General features: G+C 38.7%; 2 protein-coding genes across 21 annotated transcripts in view; one reads left to right on the top strand and one right to left on the bottom strand.

The window, feature by feature from the left end:
• Positions 1-15,328, top strand: part of CLIP-190 (Cytoplasmic linker protein 190) — a 29,942-nt gene extending 14,614 nt beyond the window's left edge. For 3 of the 20 annotated variants that reach the window (XM_070289009.1, XM_070289014.1, XM_070289015.1), the window contains 16 exons: positions 1,972-2,091; positions 2,213-2,254; positions 4,009-4,164; positions 4,224-4,439; positions 4,499-4,664; positions 4,730-4,907; positions 5,133-5,198; positions 6,287-6,397; positions 8,774-8,863; positions 9,083-9,205; positions 10,940-11,006; positions 11,071-12,527; positions 12,585-14,585; positions 14,650-14,780; positions 14,847-15,061; positions 15,117-15,326. In XM_070289009.1, the coding sequence (XP_070145110.1) occupies positions 1,972-2,091; positions 2,213-2,254; positions 4,009-4,164; positions 4,224-4,439; positions 4,499-4,664; positions 4,730-4,907; positions 5,133-5,198; positions 6,287-6,397; positions 8,774-8,863; positions 9,083-9,205; positions 10,940-11,006; positions 11,071-12,527; positions 12,585-14,585; positions 14,650-14,780; positions 14,847-15,061; positions 15,117-15,163 (5,186 nt within the window). In that variant the 3' untranslated portion in view covers positions 15,164-15,326. Of the gene's footprint in view, positions 1-1,971; positions 2,092-2,212; positions 2,255-4,008; positions 4,165-4,223; positions 4,440-4,498; positions 4,665-4,729; positions 4,908-5,132; positions 5,199-6,286; positions 6,398-8,078; positions 8,685-8,773; positions 8,864-9,082; positions 9,206-10,939; positions 11,007-11,070; positions 12,528-12,584; positions 14,586-14,649; positions 14,781-14,846; positions 15,062-15,116 lie in introns of those variants that run through there. The other 17 variants (XM_070289013.1, XM_070289016.1, XM_070289010.1 and 14 more) reach the window with 16 other exon arrangements.
• A 68-nt stretch (positions 15,329-15,396) lies between these two features.
• Positions 15,397-16,230, bottom strand: Polr2J (DNA-directed RNA polymerase II subunit RPB11). Its single transcript, XM_017170154.2, has 4 exons — positions 16,093-16,230; positions 15,929-16,018; positions 15,697-15,871; positions 15,397-15,505 (listed from the first exon to the last, which is right to left on the bottom strand). The coding sequence occupies exons 1-4, from the start codon at positions 16,143-16,145 to the stop codon at positions 15,470-15,472; spliced, it is 354 nt and encodes a 117-aa protein (XP_017025643.1). The 5' UTR covers positions 16,146-16,230; the 3' UTR covers positions 15,397-15,469.
• Positions 16,231-16,379: the final 149 nt, after the last annotated feature.

Here is a 16,379-nt window from a genome sequence, read left to right as displayed (position 1 = left end):
AAACGTTGGAAATTACCTCAGGGGGAGGGGACGGGGGCCTCAATTAGCGAAGGTAAAGTCAAGACCAGTCAAATCGAGTGTGATTTATTGGCTGGCATTGGGCATTACATAAAGCCAGGCCAGACATTCGCCACAGTTCAAGTTACAGATACACAGACGAGATACAGAACGCCAAGAGCCAGAGAAAACATTAGTGAAAGTTGGTTGGCAAAAAAAAAAAGATTGCAAAAGAAAAGGAAATCCCTCTCAAAGGTTTACAAACACTGAAAAAATAGACCACAAATAAAGTACCTACAAACCAAAAATATTACGGAAATATATCGCATTGATTTTTCCAGCAAATACCTGTTTCTCTACGTGTACAAACTGTTACAACGCCCAATTGTGATAATTAAAAAAAAAGAAATAGTTACAAACATATATGATACAAAATAAATTGCTACCGTCATGATGTATAATGGCAAATAATAACAAATTGTCTTGCACGAATGCCACAGTATCTGGCAGATACAATTGAACCTTGAAGTTTGAAGTTGGCTGCCAGCAGCAGCAGCGCAATCGGTTGATTAGCCAAAACAGTAGCCCAAGTTGAAAACATCTTCAAGCCAGGAGAGCATGTCTGGCGTAAATTACAAATATGAGCAAAAATTAAAAAAATAAAAGCAATTTCAACTGACAAAAACACAATTAACTACATGACGTATGGTGTGCGCGATTGGGGGCTTTCACAGCGCACACAGCTGAGGATGAAAAGTAAACGGAAACCGAGATCGTGCAATTGAAAAACCAAAATCTTTTCTCGATCTCCTCTTCCTTTTGTCCAGAGCATCTTTCTTTGTGTTTGCTTTTTTAAAGCTCCTGTTGTCTGTCATTCAGTGGCTTTTTGAAAACGTTACCAAACTGTCGACAATTTAATTGATTTATGTATGTTTTTTGTTGCTCTGCCTCGTGGAGTTTTTGGCAAAAGCGTAAATTGATTTTGAAAGTTGCAATTGGAAAATAAAGAATATGGACAGATCAATATCAATAAACATTTTGACACAATAAGTGTTGGGTGAAAGATACATATATATATATATTTTTTTTTTATTGTATAAGACGTTCTTTAATCTGATTTGGGTAGACTTAAAAAGCAAATAAAATACAATAGCTTGTTGGTACATTTATGTTGATCATAAAGCTGGTCATTGTTAAGTTAAATTGTTTGAGAGATTTTTAAGGATAGTTTTTAATAAACTTATGAAGGTTTTATAGGTTTAAAGAATACTTTAGGATATTACCAGAAAATTGAAGTTTGTAGTGGTTAATTATTAGAATTTTTGGCAGAGAATACTTTTATAAAAATATAACATAAATTCTTTTTAGTTAGAATATTTATCTTGGCATATTTTAGACCTATTTAAAAAGCAAAACATAATTTTCTTTTACACAAAAAAGTTGCTCTACTTCAGGAGAGAATCTCTAAAGTTTGTTTTATATTCATAAATCAGTTACACGTTATAATCATATTACCAGCACGGCCAAGCACACACCAATCTCTCTCCAAGTCAGATCCATCTATATATATACACATTCAGCTTTAATAACAGATCTCCGATTACCGTTCGTTGCCTTTTTTTTTCGCTGCCATCTAACCTTTACCACAACTGCTTGCGGCCAAGATCTTATTAAAAACAAGAAATCAAGCACACAAGCGAATACTCACGAGCTGCCAAAAAACTTTCACAACCCAAAAGAGCAAATTGGGCTTAACACAAATGCGCTAATTTTTAACCAATACCAATATGTATAAGGCATATATAATATAACAAAAAGGGGGAAATGTCAGTTGCTGGAAAAACTTGCTTGCTCAGTTAACACCCACGAAAGGCGGCTGAAAATGCTAAATGTTAAACAATTGCGATTGCGATTGCGATTATTATGGAAAATCGGCTTGACTTCATTTAAATACAACCGTATATATACATATAGATCTCTATCAAGAGACTGTCAGGCGCTTTACGCGATCCTCGCTCTCACCCACATCCGATTGGGACCGCTTTTCGCCCGCTCGCCGCTCGCTAAAATCGGAGGCTGGAAGTCGCACATCTTGTAAGTTCCTCGACCGCCGCCATCGCCAGCCGCATGTATCTTTATCTGTTTTCGTATCTGTATCTGTATCTGTTTCTATTTGTTTTGTTTTTTGTCTCTGTTTTGTTTTCCAACGCCAAAGATGATTATTATCTAGAGGCCACTGGGCGACGTCGCAGCTCAGGTAAGCAAGCATTCGGCATGCGGGATTGTGGGTGGATGCACAGAGAGAAAAATTATGATCACAACAATTTTAAGAGTATTTTAAACTGGGTTTAAAAAGATAGTAGGTTTTAAAGGTTACTTTCAATTTAAAAGTTTTTATGTATGTTTTTAGAACAATATAAAAACCTTAGTTTATTGTGACAAACAAACTTCTTTCTGTGCTAAAAAAATAGGTATGTTTGCCACTATTCTGTATCTTGTATCTGCAGAGCACGTTTGGTTCTAGCCATTTGCGCAGGTGGCTGTCTTTTATAAATTTCTATGCATCTAGGCCAGTTGCTCACTCCTTAAATGGTCATTCGGCAGAAACATTAACAGCACTAATTTATGGCCAAAACTGTCAAATATCTCTCCATGTTAAGGAGACTGCAGAAGGCATATCTCTGCATCTTCGGTAGCCCAAAGTATTGTCAAGTTAACAAAGCTTAATGAGCCACTGGAAACGTGTTCAAATTTACCTCTCACTGTGGGTGTAATTGCGTCTCTAATGAGACGCAGCGATTGCTGTGACAATATCTATTTTTGCTGACTCAACCTGGGAAGTCAAGGCCTCTCTAGGGTTAACTATGCTGATTTTATTACTTTATAAGTTTTTTTTTTATCCCAAATTAAATTGGCCAAGTCTATGGATTAATGAATTTGGGGCAAAATCGTTACGGTTTTAATGGAAAATAAATTGGATGGGGAAACTTAATCCATTATAATTAATTAGGAAATATTAGATCAAGGTAAGGGAATGATTTACATTATTTTTAGTGAATGGATTTATCTGGCTTACTTTGAAATTGCTAAATTAATTATTAAGCTTTTACTGTTGTTCATATTATTTTTTTAAAAATAGTTTACATTGATTAATGGGCTAAAAACAAATTAAAATAAATGTTTTTCCCGACTAAAAATAAATATGCAAATAACCCAAAGCAATGATGTTTTATGAATATTCAAAAACTATTATAAAAACTTGTTATTTACTTTAAATAATTTAAAAATAAAACTCGATGATGCAATACAAAATTGTTTTGATAAAAAAGCATTAAAACTGCATTCAAAGATTAAAAAAGTAACATTTTTATATTTTAATTGCAATCTGGAAGAGGAAAAGCTCCACTAAAATGCAATTTTCAGCGCCTATCAATTTGAACAACAAACAGAAAATAGGAAAATAATGAACAACTTGCCATATCTAATGGCTGTGGGTGGATGCAGTCAACAACAAAATGAAATTAACTGACACGACAGCCAAACTTGGCAAAATGTTGCTATGACTTCATTGAGCTGCATGCAATTTTATTTAGCTTTTTATAATGCGCTTGTTTCCTGTAATTTTCCACTTAATGGTTTTCCATCCAAATCGCATAAGAAAAAGATAAATCCGCTTTTAAAAATGCGAAATCTGAGAGTTCTTGGTTGTAAAAGTGGAATATTGAACAGACTGTAAATGTCAAGTTTACACAGAGCTTAAATCCGTTTAGAGATATTCATTATATGCGGGGGACGGGGATCGTTCTCAATGGCTTTCCATTGAGCACGCGATATGCAAATTGCCAATGACATCATATTCCAACTGGAACACATGAAAAATGAACCGTATTGGAGATAAATGAAAACGCAGTTCAGCCAATTTTAGCATTGTCTATTGTATCTTGATTGATGACTTAACGGCCGGTACTAATGGGACCCCCCAACTGGATGTTTATTTCCCACTGAACACAGATCACAACAGCACTGTGCTGACAGCGAACACCGAGCAGTTCATCATTGGCCAGCGGGTATGGGTCGGAGGCCTTCGGTCCGGACAGATTGCTTATATTGGAGAGACACATTTTGCACCCGGCGACTGGGCAGGCATTGTCCTGGATGAACCCAATGGTAAGTTGTGAATGTCTATTAGATCCTTAAAACCTCTACAAATTCTTTCTTTTTTTTAGGCAAAAACGATGGGTGTGTTTCAGGCAAAAGATACTTCCAGTGCGAGCCAAAACGCGGCATTTTCTCGCGGCTCACGCGTCTTACCACATATCCCATGTCCGGAGCCCACACTCCCACATCGCCTTTGGCCAAGAACTCGCCAGACAGATCGCGCACAGTCTCCCCAACAGCGAGTATTCGCAGCTCCATGCTTCGTAGTCCCGGAATAGGCGGCAGTAAGTCTACAGCCTAGGAGAAGAGAACCTAAAAATGTAGTAATTCACATCTCTTTTAGAAAATGGCCTTACCGTTGGCGACCGTGTGATTGTCTCCTCTGGCTTTGGCAGTCGTCCTGGCATCTTGCGTTACCTGGGCGAGACACAGTTTGCTCCTGGCAACTGGTGCGGCGTGGAATTGGATGAGGCAAGCGGCAAAAACGATGGAGCCGTGGATGGTATAAGGTATAGACTCAAAGGAACTCTGTCTCATTAAGTAACACATTCATGGTATGCCGAAACATTTGCAGATACTTCGAGTGCAAGCCCAAATACGGGGTGTTTGTGCCCATAGCAAAGGTCACTTTGTCGCCGTCGTCAAAGAAGACGCGTCTGTCTAGGACCGGATCACGGGAGTCGCTCACCTCGATCGGCACCATGAACAGCATTGCCACCACAAATACGTCGCGCATGCGCATGAATGCTCAGGTATAAGCGGTGACCCCTTGGGCACCCTTGAGGCCCAGCTCTCAGTCCCCTACAGCTACCCCCCAACACACACAAATACCGTTTGCAGTTGGTTTTGTTATTTGTTAAATTTTATTATCTGACCCATTAACTTATTTGCTAATTTATATTTTGATACCTCCCGCCCCCTGGATACTAACGTGTTACAATTCTAATCGCAATCCCACACCTTCGTTCCGTTCCTAGCAGCGCAAGTCGATCACGCCAGTTAAGCCCATAATAACGACGCCGAAAAGCCAATTTTCCATGCAGGTATGCTAAAGAAAAAAATACAAGAACAAAAAATGTATGGTATTCGCTGTTGGTTTTCCCCTTTTTTGGTTAAAAGAGCTCTATGAATAATCAGAGCTAAATTTGCTGTTAGCATCCCATCTATTAACGTTGAAAGTCCAGGGAAATGTTCTATAAAATTGTAAAATATGGTTAATTGGTGAAAGTATTTAAGAAATTTGTTAAAAAGTTTTCGTTTATATATTTTTTAAAATTAAGAAAATATGGTTAAAAGGGTTTAAAATTAAGGTTTTTAAAATTTTAAAATTTAAATATGTATAAAGTTTCTAAATTTAGTATTTGTACCAGACCACTTGCTTATTATTGCTAAATTTCTTGGTAATTTACCTTCAATTTAAGCTAGACCCCGTTGGGAATCCTAAGCGTCGATGCGAAGGCAAAAGCCAACCTAGTTTGAAGTTTCTAAATTTTTTATTTAAGGAAAAATAATATATAATATACAATTAATAGACCTAATTTTGTATCTTTAAACTTTCAACGTTAATGGCTTGGGAATTCTTCCAGTAATTTTGTGGATTAATCCGTAGCTTGTAAGCGTACAACTAACATAAGACACTAACCCACACACACACACGAAAAACAACAACCCCACCAAAAACAGAATATGTAAATTAATAATAAATGTATGCCTACGAACTCTTTATGCATTTAATGCCATGTGTTTGAGTTGGTATTTTATTTTTCTCTTTATTTCACAATGTACAATAATAAATATATATTTCAATATTTCCTGCACGCTTTTTGGCTGTTTAAATGTTGATCGTTCAATGTTTTTCGTTATTGTTATTATTGCTATTATTTTTATTTGCATGTTTGTTCGCTGTCAACGGTATATACTATATGAGTGTAATGAGTGTCCTTTATGCCACACCCTGCCGCACCCTGTCTTTGTACATACACCTATCTACACATCTCTATAAATGTATCTTCTATATATGTATCCGAACTATCCTCCTGTACACTGTATTGTACTGTCTTAATCGTGTGTCCAGGCATTTCATAAACGCTTGCTTTGTGCTCTCTGTGCTCGATCTCGGTCGATTTTGTAGGATCTGCTGCGCGAGAAGCAACAACATGTGGAGCAGTTGATGGTGGAGCGGGACTTGGACCGCGAGGATGCACAGAACCAGGCGCTGCAGCTGCAGAAGAACATCAACGAGGTAATTATCTTCACCGATACCATGTACGCACCGCTGCCCTATGCGGACAGATCGCGACCCTATCGACAGCCTACTGGTGGCAAGAAGGGTTCGGTGAGGGTCAAGCAGCAGCACCTCTGGGTGCCCACAACCCTGAGCAGCTGCATCACCACCCGTACGAAACCAGCAACTGTATCAGCAAATCCAACAGCAACGGCCAGGCAGCCTTTGCAACAGCAACAGCAGCAGATATTGCAACTACAACAGCAGCAGCAGCAGGCCAAGCCGAAGAAAGTTTGGTTTTGCGATAAAAAGAAACTCTTTCCAGTTGGCTGAGGGCCACAGTCAATGTTTGCTCAGTCATTTGTGCAGTTTCGGTTTCGATTAATTGTGTTTTGTTTTATTATATGTTTTTGCATTGCACTTTTGCTGGCTGCAAACACGCAACACCTTCAACTTCCCCGCGCAGCAACCAAATTCTTCATTTGTGCTTAACTTTTCTTTATTTGTTCACCGTTATGTCTTATAATTTGGCTCATTTTCTTGTGTTTGATTTTGTAGGTTTTGAAAAGTGGCTCAGATAAATTAAAAAAAAAAAATAGTAGTAAACTCTTAAAAATATTACCAATTGTACTTTAAAACCTTTACCACAAAAGTACTATTGGTAATACTGTTTACTCTTATTTTAAATATGTGTAACACATTTTTGAGTCACCTTTCGAGACCTGGTGTTATTGTGTTGTTAATTTAACTCCAAACTCACTTAATTTTTGCCACTTTTTTTATTTATTTTATTATTTCCTTCGTTAACCACAGCAAAGCAAACAAGTCATCCCCAAATTGTCAGTCATTTCCCCGCAAATGATTCATCAAATTAACTTTGAACGCTGAGAAGAGTACAAATTTCATAAGTTTAACTAGGCATGAAAGGTTTTCGGGGGGTTCAACAGCATTTAACTCGGTCAAAATTCGGCTAACAATGGGTTAAGGTTATTACTGCTATTATTGGATGCCATAATTCTGAAATGTATACAAAGAAAAAATTGATTTTAAATCAAGTTGCATACATTTCTTGTCCTATTTTAATTTTCCATTTTGTGCTGGCACAAGTAATTTAATAATTTTAGCATGATTAACTTGAAGTTTAATATCCCTTAAAAATATATATCTCATCTCTATTCAGACACAATTTTGTACTGTTCAATTATCATAAACACAACATAGAAATTACAGAAATCTAAACTATAAATAAACAATGTTATTTTGCACTTTGGGCTTTCAGAAATATAATATATATATTCAATAGGCACTAAACACTTACCTGATTTTCTCTGCAACTGCTTTTCCATTTTTATTTGGGGCTATTCTAGAAGATGACTCAGTTTTGTGCTTTCTGTTTGGTTTCGTTTCTGAATAAATTGTTTGTGTTTGTAATTATTTGCGGATACGTGTTAGACTTTTCTATTTGTCGAACGCACTTTGAGTTTGAGTGTTAAATTAGCAACAAAATTATCACCCCAATGCCTCCTCCTCCCAACCATTCCTATATATATCTCTTTCATCCACTGATCCATCTCTATCCTTTTTAACGCAAAACCAAAAAACAAAGAACTTGACAACCAATTTGAAAAATTATGCCGGCCGCCTGGCTCATAGAAAAGAAATCCTGTTTGCACAAAACTATTCTTTACGATTCTTATAGCAAATACTGATCGAAGCGGATCGCTGGAGGCGCCTGATCGCGAGGCACAGCATAAGGCTATCCGATCTGAGACGCGAGTTCCGCGGCTGGTCGGGCAAGCACGAGCGGCACTGCATCCTGCACAGTGTCCTCACGCCGCTGGGGGTCAAGTAGAACCCAACATCTGGAACAGATGGGATGGATGAGTGCTCAAACTATTCGATTGGATGATTTTTGAATTGATTTAACCTTCTTCGCATCGAGAAAGGGACAACTGAAGACAATGTTGAAGTCTGCACAGCGTTTTAAGCTGATACAACCAAATAAGAAATATCTACGAGATCTTTTAAAATAAACAAAAGAAAAAGTAAACAAAAAAACAATAATAATAACGAAAGCCAACCCAAAACCAAAACGAATAAAGCTCCTTAAAAACGGTTTATATTTGGCTAAAAAAAAAAAGAAACGATTTTGAAAGAAACAAAAATAAGGAAAATGGAAAAGTTGTCTAACAATTTTTGATTATTTTGTACGAAAGCGAATTTTTTCCTGCTGTTGGTTTAGTTGATACGAAATATACGATATACTTACTATATGAAGAAAAATACATTAACAATATGCAAAATACTTTTTACCCCCTCCAAATGTTGTTTTATTTATTGGTTTCAAACTGATTGCTAATCTTTTACATCTTTCTCTGATTGTTCGATCCTCAGCTTAAGGCCAGGATTGTCGAACTGCAGTCGGAATTGGGCGATGAGCGCAAGAAATCGGAGGAGTTGCAATTTTGTGGCGATGAAATGAATGTAAGAAGTAGTAATCGTCGTAGTAGCCAGTTTAGACATTGACTTGATCTGTAGAGAAGTAAATAGATAAGTAGCTCTGCTTATTAAATAGAGACTCATTGGGGAAATTAGCTTATATATTTGGCTTTTGGCTATAGAAATGTAATTTGTTGATTTATGCTTGTAGCATATCATCTTTCTAAGCCATAATAATTAATCCCCTAATCTTTCAATTGATAGAAAAGGCAAGGCGTCAAGTTCACTTTGGATTGCAGTTCTTCCGAAGGTGTATTAATGAATTTGTGTGCCCATATTGAAGAAATAGGATATTTATTAAATTCGGATAGCACATCCAATAATTCGGTTTGTTGGCCCCACAATCTAAATCTAAAAACTTAATTTTGAAATAGATAGAAATACTTTCACAGATTATTATAATTTTAATCAGGAGTTTTGTAACATTGTGAAAAAGTCATTTCTGATGATGTAATTCATAATTTTATATCTTAAAAAGCATCAACAGCCGAGTCGATCTAGCCATGTCCACTAGAAAAAAATAGAAATCTTAACAAAATGAAATCAAGATTAGAATCCTTTTAATATATTTTTGATTTGATCCAATAATCCAAAATGCAAACTGCGAGGGTATAAAATCCTTGGTTCTCCACTGATAGTTTTCTTTCTGGTTTTAAAATATTTAATAAAAAAAATTTTCTAAAGAAATCTGTATACTATATCCAACACTGTAGGTTCCTAGTTGTATATTAATTTCAATAGATATAATAGAATTCGTACTATTCAAATTAGTTTTCCCAAAAAAGGATAATTTGAGCATGGCTATATCGAAATTAATGTACTATGTGCTGATCAAAAATATTTCAGAAATCTATTAAAACGTATGACTAAAATTATTATACTCCTTGCAAGGGTAAAACAAATCATTGGTTTAGAAAAAAGATTAGTTTGTTAGAACTGAAAGTATGCTATAAAATTATTAGTTTCTCGAAGCCAAAAGTTAAAGCTCAGCGTTTGAACTGACACCTGTTAGCAAATATCTTACAAATACTTAGTTAATTAAATATTATTAACAAGAAAGAAAGCTAACTTTGGCCAGCCAAAGTTTGTATACCCTTGCAGGTATAAATTAAAATATATCATAACTAAGCCAAAAATGCATTAATTTCGATTCGGAAAGCAGTTTTGTGTTAGTTTTTATTAATTTAAAAAAACTGCATACCAAATTTAAAATTTTAAGAAATCAAAATTTTTGGCCATTTTTGCTAATTTTAATGATGTAACCCCTTATCAAATTTTGCAAAAATGGCAAAAAAATCGATTTCTTCCGGACATGTCTAGAAAGATTCGCATGTTAATGCTGATCAAGAATATATATGGTTTATGGGGTCGGAAATGATTCCTTGACTTAGAAAACTATTATTTTGTATTATAAAATCGGATTTTTTAATATAAAAACTTCTTAATTTTTTTTAAATTAAAAATATCATAACTCGGCCAAAAGAGCATTAATTTTAAATCGGAAAACTGTTCTGTGCAAGATTTTCTACAGTTAATTAATCTGCATACTTCATTTAAAAATTTTTAAAATTTAATTTTTTGTCAAAATCAAAAATTTTAATTTTTAAATTTTAAATTTTAAATTTTAAAAATTTTAACCCCTTATCAAATTTCGCAAAAATGGCCAAAAAATCGATTTCTTCCGGAGATGTCTGGAAAGATTCGCATGTTAATGCTGATCAAGAATATATATGGTTTATGGGGTCGGAAACGTCTCCTTCACTGCGTTGCAAACTTCTGACTGAAATTATAATACCCTGCAAGGGTATAAAAACCATATCGTTTAGATTCAATTTTTAATTGTTAAAATCTCAGAATTTATATAAGTTGAAAGTAAAATTAAAGCTTCATTAATAGCATTTTTGTACTTGAATAAATTTACCTCTAATTAGTTTATTGCATTATTCAAGCCTCTTAACACAAAACTTAAGCTGTTCTCTCAGAATCAAGTCAATGTTTAAAATAATACAAATATAATTTAATCAGGCTTGTTACTAATTATGCAATCCCCGTTTAAAATAGGCGCAATCCCAGGTGTACAAGGAAAAGATACACGATCTGGAATCAAAGGTCACCCAACTAGAGTCTGGTAAAGAAATAAATCTAGTTGAATTTTCAGAAAAGTATTTTCAGCCATATATTATTCCCCACAGCCACACCCAGTCTTCAAAGTCTTCCGCCACCTGTTCCGCTACCGGATGACAGTGCCCTCAAGGAGGAGATTGCTCAGCTGCAGGACAAATTGAGCGTTCAACAGAAGGAGACTGAAGCCCGAATAGCTGAGCAGCTGGAGGAAGAACAACGGCTAAGGGAGAACGTAAAGTACCTGCAGGAACAGAATGCCACGCTGCAGGCTGAACTGGTGTCCAAGGATGAGTCGCTGGAGAAGTTCTCCCTCTCCGAGGTTGGAATCGAGAATCTGCGCAGGGAATTGGCGCTGCTCAAGGAGGAGAACGAAAAGCAGGCCGAGGAGGCCCAGGCAGACTTCTCCCAAAAACTAGCAGCCAAAACCGAGGAGCTGGAAAAGATCAACGCCGAATTGCTGAGCCTGAAGGCCGCCTCCGATTCCCTGGAAAGCGAGAGGGTCAACAAAACCGACGAATGTGAAATACTTCAGACCGAAGTCCGGATGCGGGATGAGCAAATTAAGGAGCTAAACCAACAACTTGATGAGCTAACCACGCAGTTAAACGTACAAAAGGCCGACAGTTCTGCTCTGGATGAAATGCTTCGACAACAAACGGCTGGAAGTGACGAAAAGTCCACTATTCTTGAGCAAACCCAAAAGGAACTGTTGCAACTCAAGGAGGAGGCTGCCAAGAAGCAGGAGGAAAGAGATCAACTAGAAAAGCTATTGACTGAAGCTAAGCAACTTGGGGATCAAGAGAAACTAGTCAGGGAAAAGGCAGAACAGGAAATTAGCCAAATTAAATTAGAAAAAGAAACAGTAGATCAGCTTTTGGTAACCAAGCAAACCGAACTTGAAGTCTGCCAGAAGGAACAGACAGAAACAAAGAGTCAACTTGATGCAAACAAGGAGCTTAATGCCCAGAAGGATCTAAATTTGGTTGAAGCCAAAGAAACTCTGAAAAAACTGCAGCAGCAACTGGAGGAGAATAGTCAAGTTCAGGCCAAACTGGTAGCTGACCTCGAGGAACAGAAAATGGATCAGGAGGCGACCCTTAAAACCAAAGAGCAGGAATTCCAGAAACTCGAAGCCAAGTCAGCTGAAACCGAAGGACTTCTCAAAACCACACAAATGCAGTTGGAGCAATTCCAGCAACAGGCAGCTGCTTCTGGCGAGGAAGGCGCCAAGAACTTGGCCAAACTGCAGGAGGAGATTAGTCAGCTGAAGTCCCAGGCAGAGAAGACTCAATCGGACTTGAAAGCCAGTCAAGCGGATGCGGAAACCAAGGCCAAGAAGCTGGAGACAGCGAATGTGACAATTGAACAGGAAACTCAAAAGTTGTCCAATTTGCAAGAGCAGCTTAGCCAACTTAAAGCCGAGGTGGATCAGACCAAGTCAGCTCTTAGCTCGAGCCAAACCGATGTGGAGTCCAGGACTAAGCAACTTGAGGCGGCCAATGCTGCGCTTGAAAAGGTCAACAAGGTAGAGTAAAACCTTTATTTAATTTAAAAAAATTCTAAATATATACTTTTCCTTCAGGAATACGCCGAATCCCGAGCGGAAGCCTCGCATCTGGAGGACCAGATCAAAGAGATAACTGAGAAACTGCATGCTGAGCTCCTGGCAGAGCGATCCTCAGCCAGCGACCTGCACACCAAGCTTTCCAAGTTCTCTGAGGAATTGGCCACCGGCAAGAAAGAGCTGAACAGCAAGGCCGATGTCTGGAGCCAGGAGATGCTGCAGAAGGAGAAGGAACTCCAGGATCTTCGTCAGCAACTCCAGTACAGTGAAGATTCCCAAACTAAACTTAAGGCAGAGGCCGAAAGAAAAGAATCGTCACTGCAGGAAACCATCAAAACACTTCAGGATCAGGTCACCAAAGCAAAGGCGGAAAATCAAGAGCTTAACAGTGGCACCCAAGAGACAATCAAGGATCTACAAGAGCGGCTGGAGATCACCAACGCCGAGATCCAGCACAAAGAGAAAATGGCTGCCGAAGATGCTCAGAAGATAGCAGACCTAAAAACGCTCGTGGAAGCCATTCAGGTGGCCAATGCCAACATATCAGCCACGAATGCGGAGCTCTCCACAGTCCTGGAGGTCCTTCAAGCGGAGAAAAGCGAAACCAATCACATATTCGAGCTTTTCGAAATGGAGGCCGACATGAATGCCGAGCGTTTGATTGAGAAACTCACTGGCATGAAGGATGAGCTCAAGGATACCCATGCCAAGCTGGATGAGGGGCAGAAAAAGTGCCAGGAACTGGAGAAAAGCTTAGAGCAAGTCACCCAAAGTGAGCAGAGTTTGCAGCAGGAATCCTTGAACTCGAAAGAGCAACTCAAGGAACTCCAACAATCCCTGGGAGAACTTCAGGAGTCACTGAAACAAAAAGATGAACTCGTCCTGGTTTTGGAGGGTAAGCTAAGAGATGCCAGCTCTGAGTTGGAGGGCACGACAAGCTCCTCCAAGGAAATCCAAGAGAAACTACAAGAAGCTCAACAGAAAGAGAAGACTTTACAAGAAGAGGGTGCCAAATTGAGCCAGGAACTGCAACAACTTCAGATAACCAAAGTCCAACATGTCGAGTTACTGAAGCAAAAGGATGAGCTTGTACAGAATTTAGAGCAGAGACTAAAGGAAAGCAATACTCACTTGGAAACACAAAGCTCCTCATCGAAGGAAACCCAAGAAAAACTGGAAGACGCACAGAAGCGGGAAAAGGCCTTGCAGGAGGAAGCTGCCAAATTATCGGAGCAACTGCAGCAAGTACAGAAGGCCAATAGCGAAGTCAACGATTCCCTGGTGAAAGTCGAGGGACTGGTGAAGGATTTCGAGGAGAAACTGGAAGCAGCCAGGCAGCAAGTGGAAGCCCAGCAGGCCGCCAACAAGGAGCTGCAGGATCAGCTTAAGAAAGCTTTGGAAAGCGAGGGAAACCTGCAAGGCAAGTCCCTGGCAGCCGCCGAGCATCTAACTCAGTTGCAGCAGGCCAATGGCGAACTCCAGGAAATGTTGACCAGAAAGGAGGAGACGCTGAAGAACCTGGAGGAAAATCTAGCAGAAACCAATTCCCAATTGAAAACTCAAACGGGCAGCCACAACGAACTGCAGGATAAGTTGGAACAGGCGCAGCTTAAGGAGAGGAGTCTTCAAGAGGAAACAGCCAAGCTATTGGAGCAGGTGGAGCAACTGAAGCAGGCCAACGAGGAGCTCCAGAAATCGCTGAAGCAAAAGCAAACTCTCTTGGAAAAGGGCAATGAGTTTGATAACCAGCTGGCGGAGTACCAGAAAGTCATTGATGAAATGGATGATACGGCCTCCACCAAGTCCAAGCTGCTGGAACAGCTTCAAAATAGAGTGGTGGAGCTCGAGGCGGCTCTCCACCAGGCCAACGAAGCCCAAAAGACTGCCAATCTGGAAACCAAGGAGCTGAGGCGTCAACTGGAATCGCTGCAGTTGGAGAAGTCTATGGAGATTCTAACCCTGAAGACGCAGATGAATGGAGCGGGCAGCAGCCAATTAGGAAAGGGCGATGCAGTGGAGGTACTACGGGGGGATGCTTGATGATTTTTATATATTTTTTAAATTATTTCTTATTTTGTTTTAGCCACTAGACAGTGAGACCAGTCTGGCGAAGATCAACTTCCTCAACTCAATCATTGCAGACATGCAACAGAAGAATGATGCCCTTAAGGCCAAAGTCCAGACTCTGGAGACCTTGCCAATGGATTTCACCAAGTGAGTTCCTTTTTTATATTTGGAAATTTAGTTTATTTTATTGAAATGTTTAATTGATTATTTCAGACCCCATGCCTTTGATGTGTTGACCAAGCGTAAGCCTGCTCCTCGACTTTTCTGCGACATCTGCGACGAGTTTGATAAGCACGAGACGGAGGACTGTCCCATCCAGGCTGGCGAGGATCGGGATTACTCCCCACCACCCACCGCCGAGGCCAACAACAACGAGAAGAAGGAACGCAAGCTGCCTGCGCCCAGAAAATACTGCGAGTCCTGCGAGGGTAAGTTGTAAAGTTACAAAACTTTTCTTTAACTAATCACTCTTTCCCTTTTCAGTCTTTGGCCACGATACCAGCGAATGTGCCGACGATGAGACCTATTAGTTTTAGCACAATTTTTTAAAAATAATTGATATTTGTTGATCAGAACTTTTACCTCAGGCGCTTAAACTTCATTCGCTCTATTACGAAAAACATTCTATTATTTTAAATTGTGATTTTGCGTTCTGTACACATGCGTGGCTAATAGTCCATTTCAAATTGTTTTTTATTTATTTAATTCGATATTAATGCCTTTGTTTCGTAAATTATTGTAAAAAAAAAGTGTAAAAATAAAATTTATTAAGTGAAAGAAGACGCTTTATTCGGGTTTTTTACATGAGACGTAGATGGTACAATGGAAATGTGGGATTAATCGCCGCCCTCCTTCTTTTCCTTGATGGCGTCCTGGAAAAAATAGGGAAAATGTTTGAATTAGACAGGGTTTTTTAATGGAGCAAGGCATCGCTTTCCGACTGTATGTAGTACTTTTGTGCGCAGGTCTTTACAAGAAAGCATAACAGACCCCTCTTGAAGCTAAAGGATCCGCTTTTGCGATTAACCAGGATATTTAACAATGCTTAATTCTTTTATCTTACTTTAAAACGCTCTTCAAAAAGTGATAATTCGGCCAGCAGATCGGTAATGGCGTTCATGAATGCCTCCTGAGGCGAGTAGTCCGCCGTGGTCTGAATCCGGATAACGAACTTGTGCTCCAGGGGATGGGGAACCTTGTAGCCGGCAAACAAAACATTGGGATCCTTCAACAGTTGGCTGCAAGGGCAAAAGAGAGTTATTTCCTTAAATATGGTTATTAATTAACCGACTTACTTGCGGATCATGTTGCCCAGAGTGTGATCCTCTTTGTTTATCGTAAATATAGCCGCATTTGTTACTTTTGTGTCCAATTCTTTGATGATTCTGCCACCGCGCCAAGACGAGAAGGAAATTGGGTTACAGGTGTCTATTTTGGGGAATAATATTGGTTTACTCACTTCTTCTCGCCTTCGTACAGCAGGAACGATTCGAAGGTTGGTGGCGCATTCATTGTTTAAGGTTTATTTAGTTAATATTTTGAGAAAATTGCAATTGTTTATAAAAATCAGCCGCACGCCAGAAAATTCGCTGTTTTAGTGTTGGAAAACGAATAAAACGAATCTGATAGCTATTTTAGACTAAATATGGCGGTTTTTTAGCTAAGATTTTGTATAGATTTGTTTAAATGAAATGAAATTATAAGATTATGACCCTAATTAATTAAACACTAGTTAATTCTTCTTTA

Source organism: Drosophila kikkawai, chromosome 2L, assembly GCF_030179895.1.
Source record: "Drosophila kikkawai strain 14028-0561.14 chromosome 2L, DkikHiC1v2, whole genome shotgun sequence".
NCBI lineage: Eukaryota > Metazoa > Arthropoda > Insecta > Diptera > Drosophilidae > Drosophila > Drosophila kikkawai.
The sequence above is the reverse complement of the archived record's forward strand: the minus strand, read 5'-3'. Positions and strand labels throughout refer to the sequence as shown.

What these genes read in the sequence shown, in the direction of transcription:
- Polr2J (XM_017170154.2), bottom strand. Translation starts at nt 16,145, where the DNA reads ATGAATGCGCCACCAACCTTCGAATCGTTCCTGCTGTACGAAGGCGAG. An exon ending in CTGTACGAAGGCGAGAAGAA is followed by an intron (nt 16,019 to 16,092) that starts GTGAGTAAACCA and finishes GCGCGGTGGCAG; the next exon opens with AATCATCAAAGAATTGGACA. An exon ending in CTGGGCAACATGATCCGCAA is followed by an intron (nt 15,872 to 15,928) that starts GTAAGTCGGTTA and finishes TTGCCCTTGCAG; the next exon opens with CCAACTGTTGAAGGATCCCA.